We start from the raw sequence: 24,041 nt of genomic DNA, 5'->3' as shown, positions 1-24,041 counted from the left end.
GTAGCATACAAAACAATTTTCTTTCTGTGGAATTGAACAAATATCTTCGGGTATGCACAGCTTGTACAACATGAAATCTGTGATTGACAACTAACAAATAATATTACTGTTGTTGTTTTTTTTTTCACAGAATGACGGTGTTGACCTGATGGTAGTAGAAGAAATCCTCCGCAATGCCATCATGGCCGCCACCTTCAACATGACGCTGCCAATGAGGGCGCTACCCAGGGAGATCATCACAGCCACCAATGCCGTCAACACAAACACCGCCAGGCCCTCCTACCAGGGCATGGTATGTTGTGGCGAGGGGGACTAGAACGGGGCTGGAATGGGGCCAGGACCCAAGAAAGACATTCCTCTCCAAAGATTTAGACTATATTCAGGCAGAACCATCTTTGTCTTAACATTTCATTGAAATATCTCCCCAGAATCTCAAATATAATTATTGCCAGCAAAAGTAGACGTCATACAATCTCATAAACTGACATCAGATACTCATATTTGGTGATATGTTGTCTGCACACACCCACATAATTTAATCGTTTCTCGTCCCAGGAAGGGAAAGAAAAATCATTATGAGCTGAACGAAGACCACTCAAATTTCCAGCATAGAGAGGCAGCGAACAGATGGTGGTATCTATCCATGCATGCAATGCCGAATTACATTCGAATGTCTTTCATGCCTCAGTATTAGTCATGATGTGGGTTTGCATTGGGCAGGACACGGGAAGAGATGTTGGAATATTTCTGTAAGTTGTATTATGTCCAAATTTTGCATCTCGTCCAACTTGTCGGTAAAGAGGGTGAGTCCTACCAAAACTACACATTCCATATAGAATACTGTATGCAGCTGAGGTAAGTTTTGTAAAATCTCATGTGTTAACGGTGGGGTAAGTTGATCATGTGCTATGTTTATACTAAATGTTTGAGCCAACATAAGACTGATGGTAGCCAATGCCATCTGGTTGATCTTGTGCAAGCCATATTTAGTTCTCTTAATATAACATGTCTAGCCAATGTTTTCAAATGTCTATAGAGTACCACAGTTTGATGTCATATCCATTCATCGCCATGGAAACTGGTTCTAAACAGCCTCACCTGCCCGTGTGTGTATGCACTCACCTGGTTCCAACCCAAGCTACAACAAAAGACTATGACATCATCATTTCGGTACTCTATGAGAGTTGATGCACAACATACTGTCAGAGAAAATATGATCATCCTTCTCTGTTTTTTCTCCCCCCTCCCCAACCTGCGCACCTTCCAGAGTAACAATACAAGCCGAACGCCCCAACCTGTGCAATATACACCCATCGTCCCAACAAACACCAATCACGTCTCGTCCAAGCCGCCAACCATGACGGAAACACGCCTCCTGGTCAAAGGTCAGTGATCTCTCACTTTCATCTAGTGCAGTCTGGGAATTAGACTTTGAGAAAAAAAAATACAAACAAACAGATTAAATAATGACCAAGTAAAAATAATCAGGGGGTGGTTTACGTTCTATTATTATCAATCTGAGCTCTGATGTATGTTACATGTGATGGAACATTGTATCATGAAACCCTGAGAAAGTTTGTAATGATTGATTTCCTGATGTGTATATATTTTCTCCAGATAATGAGATTTCTAATGATTTATTATTTGATGCACATCAGTTGACAAAATACACTCAATCACTGTTACACCAAAACAATTTTCATCCAAACGAACATGAAGAGTCATTCATAAAAAGTTAATTTTTAATAAGACAGGAGATGAAGGCATTTAATGGAATCATTCTCATCAATATCTTATTGTTTTTGGTCTGTCAGTATTGACTTCATGGTTACACAGTACTTTAACACCAAATGATTAACTCGATCCATTTATCTTTAAATAACTACTAAAAGCCTCAAAGCTGTCAGAGAAAATTATTTTGTCTCAGCCATTCCAAAACAGATTTTCATCAAATCAATTTTGAATTCCTCTTTACGAATAGCATGGTATGCTCTGTACTACATGTATTTCATAAGTGGTTTCTTGGTACATGTATCTCGCAAAAAGTTAGAAGCCTAATCCTCATCTCCACCAATACTATGCCATCCCTTTAAATGTGATCATTCTCCTATTATTTCTGGCAGTCATCAAGGCCAATGGTCTGTTGGTCAGGAGCGGGGGCAGCAGCAGCGACCCATACTGCATCGCGATGTTAGATCAACCACCGCAACGCTACAAGACAAACACCATCGTCAACACCACCAACCCCTTCTGGGATGAACACTTCTTATTGTACGTTGTCATGGTGACATTTGCTGTGATTCGTTTGTTTTTTTAGCTCATGTTTTTTTTTCCCTTCTACTGATTGATAAAGTGATGACAAAGAGGGTAATGATTATGATAATGATGAGAATTATGATAATAAGAAAGAATGATATCCTATGCCTGTGCGGACAATCTCAATTCTTAGTTTCATAGTGATCTTCTTTGTATGCTAAGATTGTGCAATCTATGATCTTGATCAGCTCTCTTAATTGGATATCTTTCCCTTTAAAAGAGTTTCCGAATACTGTATATGCCAAATATCTTGCAAGAATTTTATTTATGCGAATTTCCCGAGTCAGGTGCAGCTATTCGCGTAATTAAAGACATGCAGAAATATTGACTCTGATCCTGATGTGGATGTGACGTATGCATGTACATTTCTCTGTTCAGCAGGACTCCACGATTGCGAATTTAACCACTCGCGAAATTGTAGGGAATTCCTGATTCGCGAAAATTTAGACTCGCGAAATATATGGCGTATACAGTACTCCTGTAAAATCTATGTGATAACAGACAACCATATAGAAAAGTACTTCATATCTGGAACTCGTATGATGATTTAAAAGTATGATTCATTGTTGGCATTTATTTTCGACAAGTTACTTTTCCTGTACGTTGTAATGTGTGATTTTGACAAGGTTTTATTTGAAGGTTTCTAACAGAGTTATCATCCTGTGTGTGATCATGATAAAGTTTATTAAGTAATTCTCAGAGTTTGCACATTAGGTGAACAATTCTGCCAGAATATGCCAATGTGACACAGTCTTGATATATCAATCAGCTCACAACACACTCTTGCAGATGTAGGATGTTACTGACATGATATTGATCTAATCATAACCTTTCCCTGGTCTCCTTACAGTCAGCTCAATGGTAGCTCCAAGGCTCTTCGCTTTGAGGTGTGGGACAAAGGAAATAATGGTGAGACCATTCTCTTAAACCATATTTGGGCTTTAACCCACTGAAGACGAGTCCCAGGTATACTTGGGCAAGTGTCTATGGAAAATGGCTGTTACAGCAATGTCAGTCTGTCCTCAACAGGTTAAGATGAGTGAAAAGGAATCTCTCTTCAATCTTCTTTTGGTCAATTTTTTATATTGTGCATTATTCAGCAAGAGCAGGATGAAGTGTCCAGTCATATAGGTCCACTGTACTCGAAAGAGTTCAGGAAATCTGGTGATTGAAAGAATATAATGTAATTTTGGTTAAGTTAAGGCCACATAGAGCGAAACATTGAGCGAAATTCAACTCTTTCCACAAGAACACAAAAGAAAAAGAGGGAGAGGAAGTGCTGTAAAAGAAGTAAATAAAATAGAGAAGGATGGAGCTTGTACAGTTGAGCAGAAGCCCATGTGATCCTAAAAAGCAAGCAAAGAGACATGCAAGGACATTTTGTAATGTTTTTTTTTTGTGTGTGTGTATGTGTAGTCACAGTGTTATGGCATTCATTGGCGTATGTTGATATACTTGTAAAGCATTGTCAGTATGAAGGTAAAGGTTCATTGACGTAAGACGAGATGACGTATCATGAGAGAGAGAAGGATACTATGACAAGTCGTTAATTAGTGTATCAATGTCACCCATCAAGTGAGATTAGACAGGAAGAAATAAACGTTCATAGACCGCACTGTGATTGTCAGTTCTAAAGGTACATCGTATCTAACTATGCTTTTACCTCCGTTCTTAAGCAGACTTTTTCCTACCCCCCCCCCCCCTTCTCCCCGAAAAAAAAAGATAACAACTGAAGAATGATTGTATATGAAGTTTAACATGGGAAATGTTAATTGTGTTCTTTTTTTATAAGTTTATATTAGTCTTTGATGGTGTAGCAGAACAGAAAAAAGAGCACGCTGTGGACCTGTTTATTGCATATTCCTTAGACCATTTTGATAGTATTCTCCTGTTATTTCCCCTTATTCACTGAAATAGCTTCATTTACCAAAAGCTTTGTCACAGAGAGTCAATTAGTGATGATAGTTTGGTCTTCTACAGTATTTGATAGTGAATACCACTTTTGTCCCTTTTACTTTTGAGTGAATGATGAGTTTTAAATTGTATTTTTTTTTTTGCCAAATAATATTTTACAGTGTATAATGTTTCATTAGGCACAGTGGAACAGGAAAGGTAGTGTTCTAGTTTACTTGTATTGAAGGAGGCTAACTCCAGGTAAAGCTGATAGTACACATGTCAGGACACAGGACGTCTGTGCAGAGTGTGCAGAAAGAGCTCTGATGTGGACGGTTTGCATAGATTTGAAATCATATGGACCTGTTTGAATTACACACTGAGAGTAATAAGGTCTCCAGCAGTATACACATTTAGAATAGTGTTGGGGTACACACACTAGAGTTATAACAAAAATAATACCCTTTTAATTTACACTGGTCTGAGTAGGTCATTCTGTTATCAGTTAAAAAAAGGATGACAAGCTGATCGATGAACTGCATTATAATTCATAAAGATGTCCTGAATTGATCATTCCATACTTTATCTTCACTTCCAAGTTCTCTTTGTTTTTTTCCCCAACGGCAGACATGTTCTTTGGTGAGGCGATGGTCCCCGTTGACTCACTGGAACACATGAGAGGTAGTAGGCACATTCTGCCCCTGAACGGCGTCACCAGCGATGGGGAGAATGTGAAGGGCTCCCTCACAGTCTGGGTAGGGTGCAGTCTTTGGTTTCATTCTTTCCAGATTTAAACATGGAGCTCAAGTTAAAGGACGTCAGGAAGAGAAAAGAAAAGAAATCACAAAAACTTAGTTTGTCCGTAAATGACCGTGTGACATGATAGTGTATATTGAGTTACAACATCGTTTTAATCATGATACAACAATCTTACTTTGAATTTAAAAAAAGAAGGAATTGACAATGAACCTACAGTGTACATGTACTGACATGCTCTTTTTTCGGGAAAAACAAAAAGACACTACTTTAACATTCTGTTGCCATGTTCAGTAATGTAAACATTTGTACGTTGCTGTGTACATAGTGACTTGTATGAGTTTGTGTATATTCACTCTGATGTTTGTTGTAGTCCGAAAATAAGAAGATATTTGAATTTGCATATTCATTCAGATAAAACTATATCAAATAACAGCTTTTGCAACAAAAATCTCTATACTATTAGAGCTTCTGATTGTAAATGGGTATAAAATTTGTATTTCTAGTAGTATTCATTAGAAATATGTTCTTTGTAGACTGAAGGTATTGACTGTGTGTGTGTCATTTTAACTTTGTAAACTTACAGGTTAATTGTCATTATGCCCAATAATACATGTACGGTAGATGCTAGAATTGTTGAAACAAACTGCTAGAATGATTAGAATATGTGTAATTAGCATGTGTGATGGTGCCCTCTGCAGTTCTTATTCATGGAGTCCGCCGAGCAGAACACAGAGGTCAAACCCAGGCAGCCCGTCTCTCCAACCAAGCGGGTGGAGACCTCACGCAGCATTGCGCCCGATGGCACCGTCATCACCATGGTAACCACGACGACGGCCAAGCCCAAGCAAGGAGACCGGCGGACAGGCGTCAATGGTAAAGGGGGCAGTAAGCATGACCTTCATTTTTATCTTCCATTCCATTCTGCCGTTGTGAATGTTTGTTATCGTCATAGAGGCCCTTGCGTCCTTTTGCATCCAAAGATGATGATTGACTGCAAGGTGAAAGTCAGATTGATGCATGCAACACTTTTTAAGAGTTTGATTGTAAAATGAGTTAATTCCATTCTTGTCAATTTGAGATACAGTGTATTTGAGATTGAAACTGCAAAAAAAAAGAAAGAGGAAGTAATAAGAAAATAATGTCATATCGTTGTTTATAACTTCAAGAATATGTCTTGTTTAGCATTAAGTTAAGTATCAGTTGAAAGGTTTTATTTTGCACCGATGATGGACTTACTTTAAAATTTTCAAAAATGGCACTGAATCCATATGAAGACCAAACTCTTCACTTAATCCTGACATGACTTTGGGCAACATTTTACCCTTATAACATGAAAGAACCAATCAAATCCTTTTTGTGCAAAAGGATGCAGGTGGAGTAGATACATGCAGAGGTTGACATGATTGCAAGTCTAGAGTGTTTGGCATTCATCAAAGTGTACATCCTTTGCTCTGTTTGACTGTACAGATCTTTGCATCCCGTGGTCAACTTTGAAAAGATTTGATTGTATGATTTTTTCAAAATATATTTCACAGATTATCAGACTTTGGCTGAGGCTGACGGAGAATGGAGCACTTAACTATTTGCGTGCTTTACATGCCAAAACGGCATAGAAAACTTCCCCTGTATCATACATGCATGCTGTCCAAAGACCCTGACACAGAAGGGGTTAATTAATGCCCAGATTTGGAATGAAATAGAGAAAAGTTAGGGGCTGTGGTTCAGTCTACCTGACAGCAGGAAAAAGTATCCCAGAGCTCAAGGAAGTATAAATCTCTCACATTTGGTAATTTGATGTCTGATATCTTATTTCTGGATTAACTGAAACTGTAAATGAAACATCATTAAATAAACGTGGTGAAGTCGTTTGGTACTTGGTGTTTTCTAACTCGTACCCTACAACTGTACATGACATGACGTTAACATAGATAAAACACTTGATTAGTTTCAACTCTCAGGGGAGAAAAAAGTACCTGTGTGTCTAGGTGAAACTGTATTTCATTACAGTTAATGTTGTCGCTCTAGTCTTAACCAGATTCATCAAGATCCGAAACTTGACTGAGTGTTGGAATTGATAATGTAAGAAAACTTACGAGAGAGAGAGAGAGAGAAGCTCTGACTAAAATGAGAAGTCTGTGCTGGTTACGACGAGAAATGTAGGAGTAGTACAAGGGGGAAGTTTTGGTTTGCAACCTTGTCAATTTCCATGAAACCTCATCTCCACATAGCATGAAAGTATCGAGTGGAATGCATTGAGGCTGTCAATTCACTTTCCATTGTAAGCCATTCAGAGAAGAGAATGTAAAGTTGTACTGTCATCAAGGAGAACTATTTATAAAAGTCCATACCAATGTGGACAGCTTGGATTGATTACCCCCCCCCCCCCTCCCCATCAAAACAAACAAAAAATCATTGAAATTTACATTTTTCCTTTCAGTAATTCCCCCATGTGCATGCTTCTCCATAAACAATAGCATGCAGAAAACTCTACTCATTTGCCTGACAATACTCCTGTATAAGTACTGCTAAACTGCTTGTAGTGAATAAGTTCTAAACACAAGCATACATAAGTATGTAAACAGAAATCCTTGCATCACTGTATGACAGTCCATTCCCCTAAAATGTATATGTATGAACCACAGTATCGCCTGTTCCCCTTAATTAAACCTTGCAATTATCCTAAAATAGGCTTCCCATAACTGTAGGACTCACAAATAAACTAAAATCTAACAAGACCTGAAATGGCTTTTACATAAAAATAATTGTGTACTAATTGGGTCAACCTTCCAATGAAAAGAATTTGAAGGAATAATGTCAGTTCTTCCAAATAGTTGATCTCATGAAGACAGATTACTTAGAATTTTTCCTGAGATGAGCTCTTTGAATGGCAGAGTCCCTTTCTGTCAGGGAGATACAGGCTGTGCACAGAGCTACAGTGTATCTCAACATGTAATGCGAAGACAAACACTTGATACTATTCCTTTGATTTCAGGTATCAGTGTATTACAGCACCTCATACACTTTGCAGTAGATCACTCTGTGTCTATTGGGTTGGCTCTTCAGGCAATAATTGAATTTGCATTTTAAAGAAATTAAATTCTGCACTTCCATTGAGCAAAGCACAAACCTAAAGACAGAAAACCAAAAACCTGAAACAAAAATTCTCTCACAGATGCACCAATGAGAGTGGTGACGACGGCCGCGTCCCTCCCCACCCCCCAGCGGCCGGGAGTGATCCCCGACACGGAGGGGATGGTCGCCGAAAAGCCCCGCCAATCCACAGGCACCCAGTCCATGCTGGAAGTACCACGCCCAAGAGTGGCATCAGGTGAGGGGAGGGGCGTTATAGGGAGGGGGTGTGGTTAGTTGGGGGTGTGGCTAGATGGGGTGTGGTTAGTTCGGGATGTGGCTAGATGGGGTGTGGTTAGTTCGGGATGTGGCTAGATGGGGTGTGGTTAGTTCGGGATGTGGCTAGATGGGGGTGTGTCTAGTGGAGGTATGGCTACATGGGGTATAGATAGAGGGGTGTGGCTAGATGGGGATATTAGGGAAGGGGTGTGGCTACTTGGGGTGTGGCTAGATGGGGGTGTGGCTAAAGGAGGTGTGGCTAGATGGGGGTGTGAATAGATGGGGAGTGGCTAGACGAGGTGTTTCTGGATGACATATTGTTTGTGGGTGTGGCTTAAAAGTCGCGGCAGTAAAGAAGTATGGCAGAAAGGGGCGTGGCAGGAGGCGGATGGGGTCTCCATTGGCTCCAATAATTTTGCCCTCCTTGTCCATGCTAATTAATTTCTCTTCTTCCTATTTGTAGGATACAGTAATTCAAATAATTCAAAATTGTTTTATTGTGCTGTGAATAAAGCAAAGCATGATGGGAAATCAGCAGCACCTGCAAACTAAACCATGCCATCCTAATCTCATCAGCCTTATGATTCAAGAAATGCTTTCATGTATAAAAATTCTAATGTTCCTTACAGACACACAAAGCGGGGCTATCTCTTTTTATTTCTGATAATGGTGCAAAGAGGATGAAGGATTTAAATTACAGTATTCATAAATCAGAAATATTTGAATAAAAAGCTTAAAAGTGTGTGTATGCCCAATATTTTCAAATATCTAATTATGCTGGGTCATCAGGTAGACAAAACTACAGATATAGGCAAGTGAATCTGACTTTTCAGGTGTCATTGAGTGGACGCAACTGCTCAAAGGAAAAGGGGTTCTCTGCTAATCAAAAAAAATGTGCAAATTTGCAGCAAGTGGTATCACAATTTTTAGTAAGGGATATTGGATTCTGTACAATACATTTTACACCAGGAATAGGATCTGTGATGGTAGACAAGTAGATAAACAAATGTATAGAAATACAAATCTTTGGAAGGAGGTACATTTTTACAGATAATGTTTAGGTTTGATAGACTTGCAAATCCTCATTGCAAAATTTGTGTGGATTGTGCTAGTGCAAGTTGCTAGTCCCTCAAAGGGCTGCATATTTCATAAGACGCAGAAGAAAATCAAGAGATTTCTCAGTTGGACTAGTGAGCTACGTTGTAGACTGTATACAGGCAATTATTGCCTAAAAGTTTTATAGTTGAGTTTGCTTAAGAATGCTGTATGAATATATACACACTTTATTTATTAATTTATTTAATTTCATCTGATTTGAAAAGAGAAACTAACAACCATACAGGCCGCTTGAATGCCTTGCTTGTTTTCACTAACAAACCTACCATGCATCATTCATTACCTCATCTAAATTGCATCCTCCATTTCCATGGTAACAATATTGTAGAGTGTCATCCACTGAATACATCTCATGTTTGTGTGTGTGGGTGTGTATACACGATACATGTATTTGTGAATGTGTTTGGGTATGAACATTTGTACATGTGCATCAAAGAATAAAAAGTACATGTAATGGCATCTTTATTCTCAAAATCCTCATGATCATTCATCGTCCATGCTTCCGATGTGATTTTTGTTTGTTCTGTTCGCCTGGGATGGAATGTGAAGCTACACAAACACCTTCGCCGAGCATTATAATCAGAGGTTTGTTTTTTCTATAATCCATTGTCAAGCATGGATGCACAATCAGAGTCTTCACAGTATGTATTTGTGCACTGCCTATCTCTAGGTATTGAATGTATGCTTTCAGCTCTACACATGCAATGTTTAAAGGGTGTGTACAGTTCTGGTTGAGGTGAGGATTTAGCTTTTAACATTTTGTGAGATATTCAGAAACCACTCGAGATGTTAAAGAGCATGCAATTCTAAAGGGTATCAAAAGTTTATTTGATGAAAATCGGTTTTGAAATGGCTGAGATATCTAAAAACAAGGTGAAACAAAGAGATCATAATAAAGTTGTGGCATGTCGCCTTTTATTATTATCATCACTTTTTTGGATATCTCAGCCATTTCAAAACCGATCTTCATCAAATAAACATTAAATCCTTCTTAGAATTACATGCTCTTTCATATTTCATGAGAGGTTTCTCATTATCTCACTTAGAAATGTTAAAAACATGAATCCCTTACCTCAACCAGTACTGTACAGTCCCTTTAAGGGCAATATTACCTTGATGTAAGGGAAATTAGACTTTCTGAATTGGAGATGATAATATTTAAGCAATGCTTTATTTTTTTGTGTTTCTTCTTTTCTTCTTCTCCTTCTTCTTCATCTATTTGTAATCTTCTTTTTCTTATTTTTTCTTACTTTTTCCCCCTCATAGTATGATGGTACAGTGATACCATAATAAGAGAATAAGAGACAAGTGTCATGGCCAAAGTTTTGTGAATCCAAGAACTGCCATTCAAGGCTGTGAGCCAAGTGGCATTAAATATATGTCCCTTCTCATGAAATACAAATGAACGAATTCAGACACATTATAGTGTGCACTAAAGGGTAATAGTAAAAGCTACATTTCCTTTACACATTTTTTTCTTTAACTTGCAAATTCGCATCTATACTTCAGTGAAGATTACAATGAATATGAAGTGTTTGACTTATCTTTAGCCACGATTCAATGCATGCAATGTTGATGCGGAGTGTATACATCATCATAACATGCACTTGTTATCTTTCCTTCTTGCACAAGCTCTAGGTGTTAGAACAACTTCAGAAATATTCCCCTTTGATTTCATCTTTGAAGTAAATTAATTGCTTGTTGTATTAAAGGCTTTCAAACTTTCCCTGAAGCTCTTGCATTCAGATTTCACTAAGCACTGATGGCACACCTAACTTGCAGCTTTTTTTTTTCATTTCTGAGACAAAAAAACACCTTTTGTCATTTAATGTTCAATTTCTGTTTTTCACTCCGAGTTAGTCCTTTCTGGCCTTGTTTGTTTGTTTGTTTGTCTGTTTGTTTGTTTGTCTGTTTGTTTGTTTGTTGGAGCTGCCAAATTTCATTGTCTGCACACACAAGTCTTAGCACAGTAGTGTCTTTAATAGTGTCTGGCACAATTTACCTATTGTGAGACTGACTGCCTGCCTTATTACTCCAAGTAAAGCACCACATGCAAACCGTTTACAAAACTAAGATACAGTGAACCTATTTTACAAAAAACCTCCCATGATTCTTTGCATGCAATGGCTACCACAGAATATTGACGTACAGGTCTCCGTGATTTAGCTGGATGCTCCATCAAGAGTGAACTCCAGAGCACTCCCATTGCAACGAATACGACTATAGCAAAATTCTTTACGAGAAAGTAAAACATAAGGTTCCCAAATTGTTATTACTATTGTCTGTGGTGCCAAATGCCCTTCCGGTGTAACAGAAGAAAACTGCCGATTCTAAGGATGCCATGATAACAGGGGCGGATCCAGGAATTCTGTAAAGGGGGAGCACAACTAATATTTCTGGTGGCACTTCTGAGTTTCATTTCATTTTTTTCTTTTTATTTCTTTTGTTTTTGACGAAAATTAAAGGGGGGGGGCGTGCGCCGGGTGCGCCCCCCTCTGGATCCGCCACTTGGAGTCACGTAGTATATTTCTTCAAGTGCTGATAAACAGCATATGAAAGCATCCCTTACTGGGGAAGTCCCTGGTACAATTATAGTTTGGGCTATAGAGATGCATGTAGGCCTACAGTAACACACAAATACATGTATCTCCACTTTAGTATGGATGTTGGCAGTTCTGCTCCAATACGAATTTGATAGCATAAGTTAGGATGTACGATATGTACTTGGGAAGCCCCAAGCTATACCACAAGCCACAACCTGATCCATTCTACTTTTAGAAGGGATAGATTTCATTCCAGGTTCCACTTTCACATGCTGTCTTAATTCATTTCAAACTTTAATCTATGCATCATGTGATATGTTTGCATCAACTTCTGTTTTGTAGTTTTAATGGCACAACTGGCACAATCCCTTGTGGCTGTGTCAAATATATATGAATTTTGTGCGAGTAAGACTTTCTCTGTGGACAATGCCTTCTCTTAAAACCATTCAAGCACTAATTTTTCTTCCAGTTTTTTTTTTTTTTTTTTTTTTTTTCATGTAATTTCTTGCCTGTGCATGACATTTAAAGCCTTATTCTGATTGCTGGCACATCTAGAGATCACATGAAAGTTGCATATGTACAATATCTGCAGCATGTTAGAAATGAACCATTGGCTGGTATAAAATTAGTGTGCATTTGAGGAGTGCAAAGTTTTGTTGCCCGAAAGCAGAGACTCCAACCTCAAGCACCTTCTGATCTGGAGATTCTCCCGCCTAAAGCCCCTAGCAAACGGGAGACTCCAACTTGATGTGCACGAAGCGCACATCATGAGCGGCCGGGGTCCAGGGCCCTTAGGCGGGCCCTGGAAGCTCTGGGATTCTAGATGCTTTCTCATGCTATCTGAGGCTTATTTTCAACATACGATGACATTAAGTATAAGAAATAATTTCAAGCGGGAGACACAGAGCCAGGGCGGGAGAAATTAAATCTCAAGCAGGAGAACGGGAGATTTTGAAAAAATGGGCTTTCGGCGGGAGATCTCCCGTCGAAAGCGGAAGAGTTGGAGTCTCTGCGAAAGACTATGTGAGGGAACCATGGAGAAAAAAATGTGATAGCAAAGCAAATAGGCACCTCAAATTAGTTCACCGTTCAGCTCTCATTTATAGTAGGTAACTGTTCTAGTTTTGTTTGTCAGCCTGTATTCTTACTGATTGAAGGGAAGCAGTAAGCAGTAAGTCTCACACTGGTGTGATTGGTCTTGATTGATTTATAGGGTATATACAAAGAAATGTAGGGTAGGTTGATGGGGAAATAACATGAAGAGGTACACATACACACACACACACACACACACACACACACACACATCTTCATGCACTTGCACACAGACACACTAATATGCATAGAACAGCTGCTGTGAATGGTTGTGCGCTTTTTAGGTTGTGGGTAGTTCAAGTGCAAACAGGGTTTAATATAATGTGCTCATGAAGGAATGTAACTACAGAATACAACACACCCACCTCACCTGCATTTTAGTTTTGCCTTGTTTGATTTTTGTCGTTTTCATACCATGCCATTTTTCATTTCATGCTCATACCTTTTCACTATCATGTTTTCAGGTCTTTATCCTTTGTTTTACTTGCTTGAATATACAGTAACTCTACTCTGTACCTAGGATGTCAATGGTAGAAAAAAAAACAACCCAAATAATTGATATACATACGGTATGAATGTCAGGATTTCACAAGTTACAATTTCAGGCTGGATACATTCTATCTGTGTAGCATGTAATCTGTAATGTTGACATATTGGGGAGTTCACATAGGGGTACATACATGTATACGTAGCTTTCTGTAAAATATTTCTCTGTTCATGTGTGCTGTTAGTGCATGCTTATCGATATTGATTGACTGATGTCATAAAAGATATCTCAACCTGTTGTTGCCATAGAAACCAGGCAGGAAGCTGCTGCCACGCCCCCATCACCAAAGGGTGCGCCTCGCTCAGTGGCCGACACCGCCATCAGACACCTGTCGGAAGCAGCCAGCGACACCAGGCAGAAGACACCCACAAAGAAGAGTACACTCATCATACACGGTGTATCACAGGTAATGTATCATTTTACACTTTACACTGAAGTGTAACAGTTATGCACTATGCCACAAGGTGTAAACTCTCTTGAACTTAAGTACATTGTACATGTGTGGTCTGTGTGTTGAATTCTCCCACGAAATTTCAGCGCCCCATTTCGTAAAGAAATTGATATGATAACAACTCTTGTTGGAATGGCAATTGACAAGAATCCAGCTTCCTGATTGGCTGTTGCTATGGGAAGTTGCCATCCCAGCAAGAGTTGCTATCCTAACATCTTTTATGAAATGGGGCCCTGGTGTTCTATTACATGTATATGACTGCATGGTCTGATTCTTATAGCTTTGTGAAAAGACTTGAGACTAACCCTACAATATACACAAAACATGCACTATGCTATATGTATTTGACTTTGTGTGAGTAGGTGTAAGTTGTGCCAAAGCATGTTTTTTTTTTCTTTTTCTTTTTCAAAATTGTGCTCTTCCTCTTCCCCAATTATATATTTCTATCCATTTATCTATTATTTATTTATTAATATTATTATTTTTTTTGGTTGTTGCAGAAGTGAATTCTTTCCTTGTTTGCCCCAGCAAGACCTACAATGTACTAGTATTAACACAGGCATGACTACAAATACAAAAGTGTATGCTCAGGTATACAAAATTGGACATCGTGTGCATGGGTACACTGTGTGTCCAGAATGAGGCTACGTACCGTGAACACATAAACCTAGAGACAATAACAGTCACACAGGTTGAAGGGCAGTTGCAGGTGGCTATTAAAGGTTAGTTAGGAAAGGACAGCCATAGAAGGTTTAGATGCTGAAAAGCTATGTGGGAGTACAGTATGCCGTATACAGTACTTTTGACAATGGTATGTCAGCCTGCTGAGCCTTACAAACAACAAATATTGTGTTTCGAATGCACATCAATAAGCGGTGCAAAAAGGGATTGTTTTATATCTTATCCTACCAGATTGTTTCCCTGTCTTACCACACATGTTAGCCTGATAATAATTTTTTGGTAAGGTAAGAGAAAAGATGGAATATCATCCTCCTTGTGCTACCAATAGTACACTGTTTTTTTCAGATACATAGTATATAAAACTCATTCCAGTGGCAAGTCTATGTAGAGTGAAAGAAAAAAGACTGTTACATTTCTTCTGCAAATGGTCTGTGACTTTGGGCCCAGTTTAGCAAAGTGATACTCAGTCTTCCACGTTTACTGCAGCTCAAACTAAAATGCAGGCTCTTGAATGTGGTGAGTGATCATATTTCTTATGTTTGAACCTCAGGAGAGGACTGCCCCAGTTGAACAGGTAACCAAGTTTTGAGAGCAGCTATATTCATGATTAAAAGAGAAAAATAGAAAGAAAAATATATCATGGCAAAAGCGTTTACAAATAAATGTTTCCAAATTTCATGGAAAGCTTTTCTGTCACATTCATCAATCCAGCACAGTAGGATTCATGTATTACACAGTGTAAATGTGTAGCATGCTTGGAAAAAAATTCATACATTTTTTTTCTTCATTTTGTATATTCACATAGCTTGTGATGTTTTAAAGTCCTCTTGTTCATTTTGCCTTTGGCGTTATAAAAGAAGTAAAGGTAGCTGGCAGTTTGTGTACCAGTCAGAGCTACGTACTACAGAACCGGAGGGGAAAATGAAAATGTGTTCCATTCAAAGCGCTTCTTACTTGTCTCAAAGATGTTGCATTGTAGGTCCATAATTTCCTGTGTCATAATTTGGTCATGACAGTCACATTTTGATAACTTCAAATGACATATTTCACTCCATCTATTCAGAGGTGAGATGTAGGAGATATTTATAGTCTTTTGACCCTTTTTTTTCATTGTGTCTAATGCATGTTTTTAAGCAGTTGACTTGGTCTTTGTTTTGTGTTTGTGTGCTTTTGTGGTCAGTGAGCTCGTCTCTTTATAATGTATGTTTGTATTGGCATGCTGCATATCTGGCCATCATACTGGGTGTGATGGACCTAGGTTGTATTTAATTTGCAAACTGTCAAAAATAGACACAACAAGAACATGCTTTATGAACACTATATCTCTATCTTTCTGTCTATCTTAAGTATCTATCTACACGTATCTAGATAGATCTAGTATCTCTTTTTCGATCAATCTATCTATATTTCTTTGTATTACATTAGTGTGCATGTACAATGTATATTGTGTAAATTGTACATCTTTTTACTTCTATCTCTTTCCTCTAATTTTCCATTAAATTGCATGAACTGTATTATGCCATTTGTCATTTCACATAGATATTAAACTATGTATGTGGTCTAATATTCCCGTCCTTAATTCAAATGAAAAAGGAAGAGTTATTCTGCTACAATTTGTACTTTCCATGCTTGAAGCACTGTACACAGTCATCAATTTCCACAGACTGAAATAATCGTCATCATCACTAAGCTTTTGCTACACTTCAAAATATGATCCCATTCCACCAAAATGTTTCACCCATCATTGTCTGCGTTTCCTCTGAGTTTTGTATGTCTTTAGTACCCTGTAAGAAGAAAAAAAAAAAGAAGAAAACTAAATTGAAAAATAAGTCTGTATGATATGTTTGATAAACATTTAAGCTTGAATATTCCAATGAACTCAATCAGTGTATCGATCAAATGTGACATCCAGGAACACTTTAGATGTAGAAGCCTGCTTTACGTAATGTTCTCATAGATGGGATGATTGATTGGGGTGGGGGGGGGGGGGGGGGGGGTGGGGGGGTGGGGGGAGGGATGGATCGAAAGGAAGAGAGATAAAAGGAAGAAGTGCATGATTCCAGTATGATTTACTGTAAAAGTGGAAATTTTCGAGGTGTTGTAATTTTCGCGCGTTTCGCGCAACCAGAAACTAGTGCGAAAATAAAAGCACGCAAATATTATTGCTTGCCATATGTTCCTGTGCGTGATGTCTTGATTACACGGTATTAAAAACACGTGAAACTCTTCTTACCCGGCCAAGCACGAAAAATTAGTCGTGCGAAAATATCCACTTTTACAGTATAAGGATGATTTCTTGCAAGATTCTGGTCACTAGGTATTTTGGTTTATGTTATCTTCACGTACTCACTTTAAACTTAGAGAGAAGACTTACAGTGTACTTATTGAAGTTGCTTGCAGCTACAACTGTATGTCTCCTTTGGCTTCCAAGTCGAAATACACAATTCTGAATTTTTTTTCAGTTAAATGAATATTGGGAAAGTACTGACCAAAGGCATACTAAAATTTTCAGAAAAAAACATAATTACTATGTCATTTGATTTTTTATGTTTATGTGGTCCGGAATTGCTACATTGTAGGTATTTGTATGAGCATTTTTAACTTTATGAAACATTGTTTTTTCTTTGATATAATACATGTATGTAATAACTATGTGCGTGTACTCTATTAAAGGACAAGTTCACCTTCATAGACATGTGGGTTGAGTGAATGCAGCAATATTAGTAGAACACATCAGTGAGAGTTTGAGCAAAATCGGACAATCCGTTAAAAAGTTATATATTTTTGAAGTTTCTGCTCAGTCATGGCTGGATGAAAAGACTACTATAGCTTGTGATGTCACATGAGTACAACGATATAAAGAAAGAATAAAGGAAATTCAACATATTTCCATTTTTCTCGCATAACAAAAGAACAATCGACTTCTCTCTTTCAGAAGGCAGGGGGAATAATATTACCCTTAACATACATCAGTAGCAAGTCGAAGAACTGTGCACTTTATTCAAAAAGTAAAGTTTTGTGGAATTCTCTTTTTATTTTCCTTATATAGTTGTACGCATGTGACATCATACACTGTAGTTGTCTTCTCTTCCAGCAGTGACTGCGGAGATACTTAAAATATTTGTAACTTTTGAATGGATTGTCCAATTTTCCTCAAACTTTCATTGATGTGTTCTACTAATATTGCTGCATTCTCTCAATTCTTATGTATATGAAGGTGGACTTGTCCTTTAAATAAAGTCAAAAATAATGAGTAGTAGTTAAGTGTTGTGCCTTCAAATTGTCTCATTGAATTTACGTCGAACATCCATGTTACTGTATTCAGGACACATTTACAGAGATTGCTGATAAGAGTTTAACTGTATTATTAAACACTGATCTGTGTATTAACATTAACCCCACAGACACCGAACACAGACTATTCTACTCTGAGTGATGAGCCTGCAGAGACCAGCTTTAAAAGAGGTAAAGCCACTATTTAATCTTAAAGGGACTGTACAGTACTGGTTGAGGTGAGGGATTCATGTTTTGAACATTTCTAAGTGAGATAAAATGAGAAACCTCTTATGAAATATGCAAGAGCATACAATTTTAACAAGGATTCAACGTTTATTTGATGAAAATTGGTTTTCAAATGGCTAAGATATCCAAAAAAAAGTGATAATAATAAAAGGCAACAGGCCACAACTTTATCAGGTTCTCTTTGTTTCACCTTGTTTTTGAATATCTCAGCCATTTCAAAACCGATTTTCATCAAATACATTTTTGATACCCCTATTAAAGAATTGAATGTTCTTTGACATCTCATAGAATGGTTTCTGAATTTCTCACAAAACGTTAAAAGCTAAATCTTCACCTTAACCAAAACTGTACACACCCTTTAGTCCTGAGTATACTCAGGCAGGTGTCCTTGGGAAATGCGTTTTATAGCAAAATCAGTCCATCTGTAATGGGTTAATGAGAGAAAGGGTCAGCATTTGCATATAAAGGGATGGTATAGTATTGGTGGAGATGGAGATTGGGCTTTAACATTTTTGTGAGATACCTAGAAACCACTTATGAAATAGTATAGAGCATACCATTCTGTGTTATAGGATGACAATTGGTCTTGGAGATATCCAAAAATAAGGTACATGTAAAACAAAGCGATCCTAATAAAAGGTGGGTCCCATCTTTTATCAGGATTACTCTGTTTTGAATATCTCGGCCATTTCAAAACCAATTTTCATCAAATAAGCATTGAATCCCTCTTGGAATTACAGGCTCTTTCATATTTCGTAGAAATTTCTCATTACAAATTGTATTTCACCGAAAAATGTTAGAAACCTTACGTTATAGCTGTAGGTCTCAACCAAAACCATACAATCCCTTTAACCCTTTAACCACCATTGAGAGCAAGCACTGTGATTTCCTTACCGGAGCAAACATGCTCATACAATAAAGCAAACAAACAAAAAACATGCAAACAAAGCATTCAATGTGGTAAGCCGTACTGTGCTTTGTTCACAGATTGGCAGGTAAATGGTAGGCTGGTGTGTTTTCTTTGGTGATTGGCACAGATGTCTGTAAACTGATTTTCACTGACAAGAGATTACGTTATCCTTCTAATCATTCTTGTGTCACTATGGGTGCGTTTATCAACTCTTTTTCTCGGCAGAAACAGGTTTTCCGAACAGCTTTCAAGGAATTTTTACGAGTTGATGAACGCAAAGCTGTTTTGAAAGCCCTTTTGGAAAGCCTTTTCGAAAGCCGCAAATTTGTGGCTTTCCAAACAGGTTTCCTAAACAGGTTTTCAGAAACCTGTTTGTAAAAGCCTTTTGAAGGTGATAAACGCAAAGCTGTTTTGAAACGACTTTGTAGTATTGTACTGCAGTTACGAACAATGCACGCCTTATATGACCTCTTCTCCTCGGGTCGAATTGCGCAACGCAGCTGTGCAGTGACAGGCCAGTTATCGTGTTCGTGAAGAGTTGATAAACATAACTATTTTGGAAGCCCTTTCTAAAGGGCTTTGGAAACGGCTTTTGAAAGCCGTTTAAACAGGGGAAAGATGATAAACGCAGCCTATGGCTGTCCTGTCGATTAGACTGAGGTAAATTACTCCACCTGAGTGGGCGTGGCTGATTTGCAACTAGGTTAAGTTTTGATGGATTATAATCTGGTGCGAATAAAAAGCTTGGCAAGTTCAGATTATTGCTTGGACTCATAAAGTGTCAAAGAAGAGCTCTCATATTGCACTGTTTTCCCGCTAGTTTTTCATTCTGGCAAGGGATAGTTTAGTATTTTAAAAGGGACATTAGATTTGTGTATATAATGAAATTCATATAAAGATCTTCATGGCCCAAATTCACGAAGGTGGTTTTAACTTAGACCATGGTTTAAATTTAGGCCATGGTCTGAAATAAGCTTGAAATAGGCGTACCTTTGATATGCACATATCAATGTGCATTGGTTACTGAACATCTGTTGGCATACGCAATCTGTCAATCGTTTTTACGAAGAAGAAATTGACATAAACCATGGCTTGAATTTAAACCACCTTCGTGAATTTGAGCCAGTGTGTGTAAATGTGTATGTTCCTTGTCTTGAAGTTGGTTCTGTAACATAAATGTGTGATGCTGTTATCTCTCCTGGAGGCCAGGGTGGGGTACTATGCATGGCTCCACCCATGTTGAACTGTACTCCTGCTCTTCGCTTTTTACCAGTGCTGACTTCTCATATTTATTTGTTTGCTTGCTTTGAATACTTCCCTGTTTCTCATCAGATGCCTCTCCCAACCGTAGTCGGCGTGGCTTCAAGCTCTTCCGGCGGCGGAGTAAGAAGGAGAAGGCGACGAGGAGCGTGAGTCTGGACGAGTCTGACTTGGACCGGGCGAGGCAGGCAGCAAAGAGCCACGACACCTCAGGGACCCTGAGGCGGGACCAGAAGGCCAACACCCTAGAAGTTCCCACCCCTGAGAAGGGTGAAAGCACGAGTGCAGGTGTGTCTGAGGAGTCAAGTGCACACATGAATGGGTTCATACATTGTCAGAAAAGTCGTGGTTTGTTGTAGGTAATTTTAGAGATTATTTGGTTGTACATGGTTATTAGTACACTATGTGTAACAAAGGTAAATACTGTGAACTGGCAATAAATACTGTAACCTTTCCGACATACCAAATCAATATTGTGGGAAATCGACAGGGCCGCTGAAAGGCAGGGCTTGTAATTTGCAGTCTCCTTGTGAACAATAACTAATTACTGAACTGATATGATTATGGCAGATTGCTTTGATAGAAAAGAAAATTAAAAAAGAACCCAGACACATACTCCCAAACAAGCAAACACACACGAGGTAGCTCCCTTGTAAGAAATGAAAAAAAAAAGAAGACAAGCATGGAAGGAACAACAGGAAGGAAATGTTAAAGCAGGACACGAAAAAGAGGTACAGTGTATTTCAAAAAAAGGAAAAGTTTTTTCCATGATTATCATCACCAGATTGTCATCATCTGATAAACTTCACTTTCACATATGAAACACATTTCAAATTACTAAAAATAAAGCTGCACTTATGATATACCAGGTGCTCTCTATTGTCAAATGATGTGAAAATAATTTTACCATGTATCATTTTGTTTGATGGTCCAGGAGAGAGAGATGTCTGTCAAAGTTTAATAGGGTTCATACATCTTTTATGTATGCTTTGAATATATATTCAATTTTGGTTAGACTCATCACCAAGGAGAAGTAAGAGGAAAATATTTGGTTTCCTGAAGAGGCAGAAGAGCAAAGACCGCCAGTATAGCTCCCAGGGGAACATCGGGCACCCCAAGCCGGCCAAGGGGGTGGCAGTGGCCTCTACTAGGCAGACATTAACAGTGCCTGACAGGCAACCAAGATCAGCCAGTACCGGTGAGTACGTCGCACCTTACCCCCCCCCCCCCCCCCCCCCCCCTTTCCCTCATCGACTCCTAGGCCTAGGTAGGGCTAGGCATGCGAGACGATGTTAAAGGGGAAGTCCATACTGAAAATTGATTTGTGTGAATAGAAGCACAAAAAAAAAAAAAAAAAAATGAAGAGGAAAGTGAAATTTTGAGCAAATTCTCATGCAAACTGTAAAAGTTATGAATGTTTGAGGTTGTGATTATTTAAACACAAATTGACAATTTTGTCATATCACGTGCAAGCTCACTCCTACAGTGTATTTGCTTTGTGCTCTAAAATCAGTTTTCCTATCAAGTGAATTTCCTTTCATCCTTGCACCATTGATACAGCCATCATAGATGATATTCTATACAACCCTTGGATGGAACAAAATATTCTGCCATCAATAACAAAACAAAACAAAAAATGAGAGAATTTATCGGATTCAATATACAGAAAAAGTGAATGTAGAGCTTATGTGCTACATCATGGAGTCGTCAATTCCTGCTTGAGTGGTCATGCCTTCAAAATATCATCCGCTTTCAAATTTTGAATCAGAATTGTGTAAAACTTTCATTCGTCCTGTTCCTCTCATTCTTGGGATTCTATTTATACAAATTTTATTGTAAGGGTGGACTTCCCCCTTTAACCGTCTTAAAGCTCTCCACCTCAAAAGGCCATAGACAGATTAACCTATTGTCTCCTCAGAGGTACACTGTACAGTCATGTGCATACATTGTACAATTTGTACATGTACATGGCACAACTGGTTCCAGGAAAATAGGGGTTTATAGTGAGCTATGTTTGCCCTGGGAATATGGGAGTGATTTTCCTCTAACCCCATGGAACTACCAAGGATAAATTCACTCCTCAATTGATGCGTGCCTCTATTTTTTTTATTTTCATCTACAGTACAATAGTTATCTTTTTTCTTCTTTTCTATTTGCCCAATAGTTACACATATTCGCATGATAGTACGTGTAGGTGCTGAGACATCTACAATTTAGACATGAGTGCTGTGATACAGGGCTGCTCAAATCTTTGTCTTCATAGAAAAGTTTCACCAAAAAGTACACATTAACCATGCATGACTTGGCAAAAGAAGATGCATATATTATTGTCAACAACAGCCTTATTTTCTTGTGTATGCACAGTTGTAGCATTAGTCTAGAGAAACTCTAAAATGCTTGTTTCCCATGCTGAACTGGTGTCGCACTCAGTTGTCCATCACTTTAGAAATTCAGCATCTTAGCAGTACCCCAGAAGGTACAACTAGTTTGTGGGTAACTAATTGCTGACAAGTTGTAAGTGTTACGAAACCAAAATTGCAGAAAGCATCCATCGAAGCATCACATTAGTGTAGACAAAACCTTCACTCGTAAGAGGTTTGTGAAAGGCCAGTTCTCAGACATCATGGGGAAGCAGGCACACAGAATTGATATTTGTTAGGAGTGTAGGGAGCTGAAAATAGCCAATTAGAAAGTCTTTGTGCTTAAAGGAAAACACCACTCACCATGTTTAAGCTGACTTTGATAGAGTAGAATCAAACATACATGTACATGTACAGATGAAGTGACGACTCTAAGTAAAATGAAAAGTGTTTGAGAATTTTCTAAGTTTCACTTTCTGTTCACAAAACCTTGATGTTGTTTTTAGTCACAATTTTTCATATAATTAGGTAATGATGTCATCACCTATAAGTCTTCCATGATCTTGCCCAAATTCTTTTATTAATTTTTTCTTCTATTAAAGGGAAATTAGTTCAATCCGTTCAGATTTACTGTTTGTCTTTGTCTTGTGAGGGGGAGGTTATGGTTGCTAGATTATCGACATTTTGTTTTTCCAACAGTTTGCCTAATTCTGGTGTTCAAATAGGAGAGTTGCAAGGCAGTCATATCATTGCTACCGCTTGTTTGGAAATGTGTTTGTGACCGTTATTACTGTTTCATAAAAATGTGCAAAACTTAAGAATTCCTTGTGAACATTCTTATCCTTCGTAGGACTTCTCAGAAAGTATCACTGTCCTTTCTGTTAGATTTGATTCTATTAATCAAATATCAACTTTAATGTGGTGTGAATTTCCCTTCTGATAGTCACATTACATGTAATGAGCATAGTCTCAATGCCTGCATAGTTGTAAGCCTACCATCTTGATGTGACTTTTAGCAAAAGAATGTCAAATCTGATGAATTACTGTATACGCTGAATATTTCGCGAGGTTTTTATTTTCGTGAATTTCGCGAGTTGGGTGCGATTCGCAAAATTAAAGACACGCGAAAATATTGAATCTGATCCCGATGTGGATGTGACGTACATGTGAACACTTCTCCGTTCAGTGCAGGACTCCACGATAGCAAATTTAACCACTCGCAAAATTGTTGGGAATTCCG

At 38.3% G+C, this 24,041-nt stretch overlaps 1 protein-coding gene across 1 annotated transcript in view; it reads left to right on the top strand.

The window, feature by feature from the left end:
- LOC139728315 (C2 domain-containing protein 2-like) overlaps window positions 1-24,041 on the top strand; it is a 94,891-nt gene that overhangs the window by 58,932 nt on the left and 11,918 nt on the right. The window contains exons 5-16 of the mRNA XM_071639264.1: window positions 131-292; window positions 1,268-1,385; window positions 2,124-2,271; window positions 3,167-3,225; window positions 4,837-4,964; window positions 5,667-5,841; window positions 8,141-8,296; window positions 9,982-10,017; window positions 13,866-14,053; window positions 18,154-18,214; window positions 20,514-20,729; window positions 21,457-21,639. Of these exons, the coding sequence (XP_071495365.1) occupies window positions 131-292; window positions 1,268-1,385; window positions 2,124-2,271; window positions 3,167-3,225; window positions 4,837-4,964; window positions 5,667-5,841; window positions 8,141-8,296; window positions 9,982-10,017; window positions 13,866-14,053; window positions 18,154-18,214; window positions 20,514-20,729; window positions 21,457-21,639 (1,630 nt within the window). The remainder of the gene's footprint in view (window positions 1-130; window positions 293-1,267; window positions 1,386-2,123; window positions 2,272-3,166; window positions 3,226-4,836; window positions 4,965-5,666; window positions 5,842-8,140; window positions 8,297-9,981; window positions 10,018-13,865; window positions 14,054-18,153; window positions 18,215-20,513; window positions 20,730-21,456; window positions 21,640-24,041) is intronic.

Source organism: Diadema antillarum, unplaced genomic scaffold (assembly GCF_040938485.1).
Source record: "Diadema antillarum isolate AM-2024a unplaced genomic scaffold, OU_Dant_1.0 seq00000172_RagTag, whole genome shotgun sequence".
NCBI classification, from domain to species: Eukaryota; Metazoa; Echinodermata; class Echinoidea; order Diadematoida; family Diadematidae; genus Diadema; species Diadema antillarum.
This window is presented reverse-complemented; position numbering and strand designations above follow the sequence as displayed.